General features: G+C 50.3%; 1 protein-coding gene across 1 annotated transcript in view; it reads left to right on the forward strand.

Moving 5' to 3' along the window:
• Window positions 1–1411, forward strand: part of SALL4 (spalt-like transcription factor 4) — a 14778-nt gene that overhangs the window by 1095 nt on the left and 12272 nt on the right. Inside the window, exon 2 of the mRNA XM_009998654.1 lies at window positions 266–304. Within this exon, the coding sequence (XP_009996956.1) occupies window positions 266–304 (39 nt within the window). The remainder of the gene's footprint in view (window positions 1–265; window positions 305–1411) is intronic.

The following is a 1411-nucleotide window of genomic DNA, read 5'->3' on the forward strand; positions in this document are numbered from 1 at the left end:
CCCCCCCGCTATTAACGCCCGTGGTGCCGCGGAGCTGGGGAAGCTCCCGCGCTGCCCGTCCCGCACCCACACGTGAAGTGAGGAGAAGGGCATGTCCTGGGCTGGGAGAGGGAGGGCGGTGAGCTGATCCGGGCTGAGCTTGTTAGTGAGAGCTGTGCTCGTTGTGCTCAAACACCTCTCTTAGGTCCCCCAAGAACTTTCTTTGGGCTTTCTGCCTTTCTAAGATTTTTTTTGTTTGGTTGGTTGGTTTTGTGTGGGGTTTTTCCATCCCTAGAACTGATCGATACCAAGGCACACCAGAGGAGCTGCCGATTTCCAACCCGCAGGAGGTTCGGGCTCTTAATTTTTTTTTTTTCCTCCTCCCCCATCTCTTCTTTGAGTGGAAATGTGCAATTGTTGGGTCCGGTTAATGGTGACTTAAGAAACAGCAAGCTGGCCAGAAGGCAATAAATCCCATGTTTAATGCATGACTGTTTTCCTTTGTGCATATGGTTGGGTTGGGGGATGGAGGTGATGTTTCCACATGTAAATCTCTGCCCACTGCTGGAAAGGCACCTCGGGGGCTGCGCTGAAACAAAAGGGTTAATAAGTCCTGGTGCGGCCTGCGCGGGGCGGGGGAGGTGTGCGGGGAGGGAGGATCGCTACACCCCGTGCTCTCCGGGGCAATGGCCAGCTGGTTTTTTGTTGTTGTTGGGCCTTTTTTTTTTTTTTTTAAATTGGATTTTATTTTTTTTTTACGAGAACCTTTTTTAATACAAAAATGGCAAATTCGACGGGTAAAAACCACGCAGACCAGCGGAGAAAGGGACTCGGGGCGGCCGGTGCCGCCCCGTGGCCGCCGGGACCCCCCGGCCGGTGCCCATCCCGCCCTGCAGCCCTGTCCGGCGGCAGCTCCCCTTCTTGCTTTCGGAAATAGAAAATGTTGTAGCTCCGGTGCCTGTTGTCGCCGGCACGTCTCCAAAATAGTCTTGGAGATCAAGTCACCCGCTCCAGGTGTGCCCGGAAATTAACGAGAGATGAAGCTGCAGAGCGAAGTCGAAATAACTGCAGGGATTTCTCAGGGACATTCTGGAGTGTACACATACATAATCGTAATAATAAAATCAAGCCCTTATCTCCTCTTTTGCAAGCGTTCCTTTTTTGGTAAAGCGATTTGGGACCCACCTCTGAACAATGCGGGGCGGTAAGAAACGGTTCTGCTAACCTGGTGATCAATTAACAGGTCAAAAAATCAGCAGGTGGTCACCGGAGAATAATGCTACCTACTGAAAATTAGCATCTTCACAAAGGGGTTGAAAATGCCCATTGTGCTGGATTGCTGCCATTAAAAGTCTGATTCATTCTTAAAAATACAGTATCAAACTGCAACTTTTTCTCGGGGTAAAATTGAAGATTTTCTTTCTGGAAGTGT

This window comes from Chaetura pelagica, unplaced genomic scaffold (assembly GCF_000747805.2).
Source record: "Chaetura pelagica isolate M959 unplaced genomic scaffold, ChaPel_1.0 scaffold275, whole genome shotgun sequence".
Lineage (NCBI taxonomy): Eukaryota > Metazoa > Chordata > Aves > Apodiformes > Apodidae > Chaetura > Chaetura pelagica.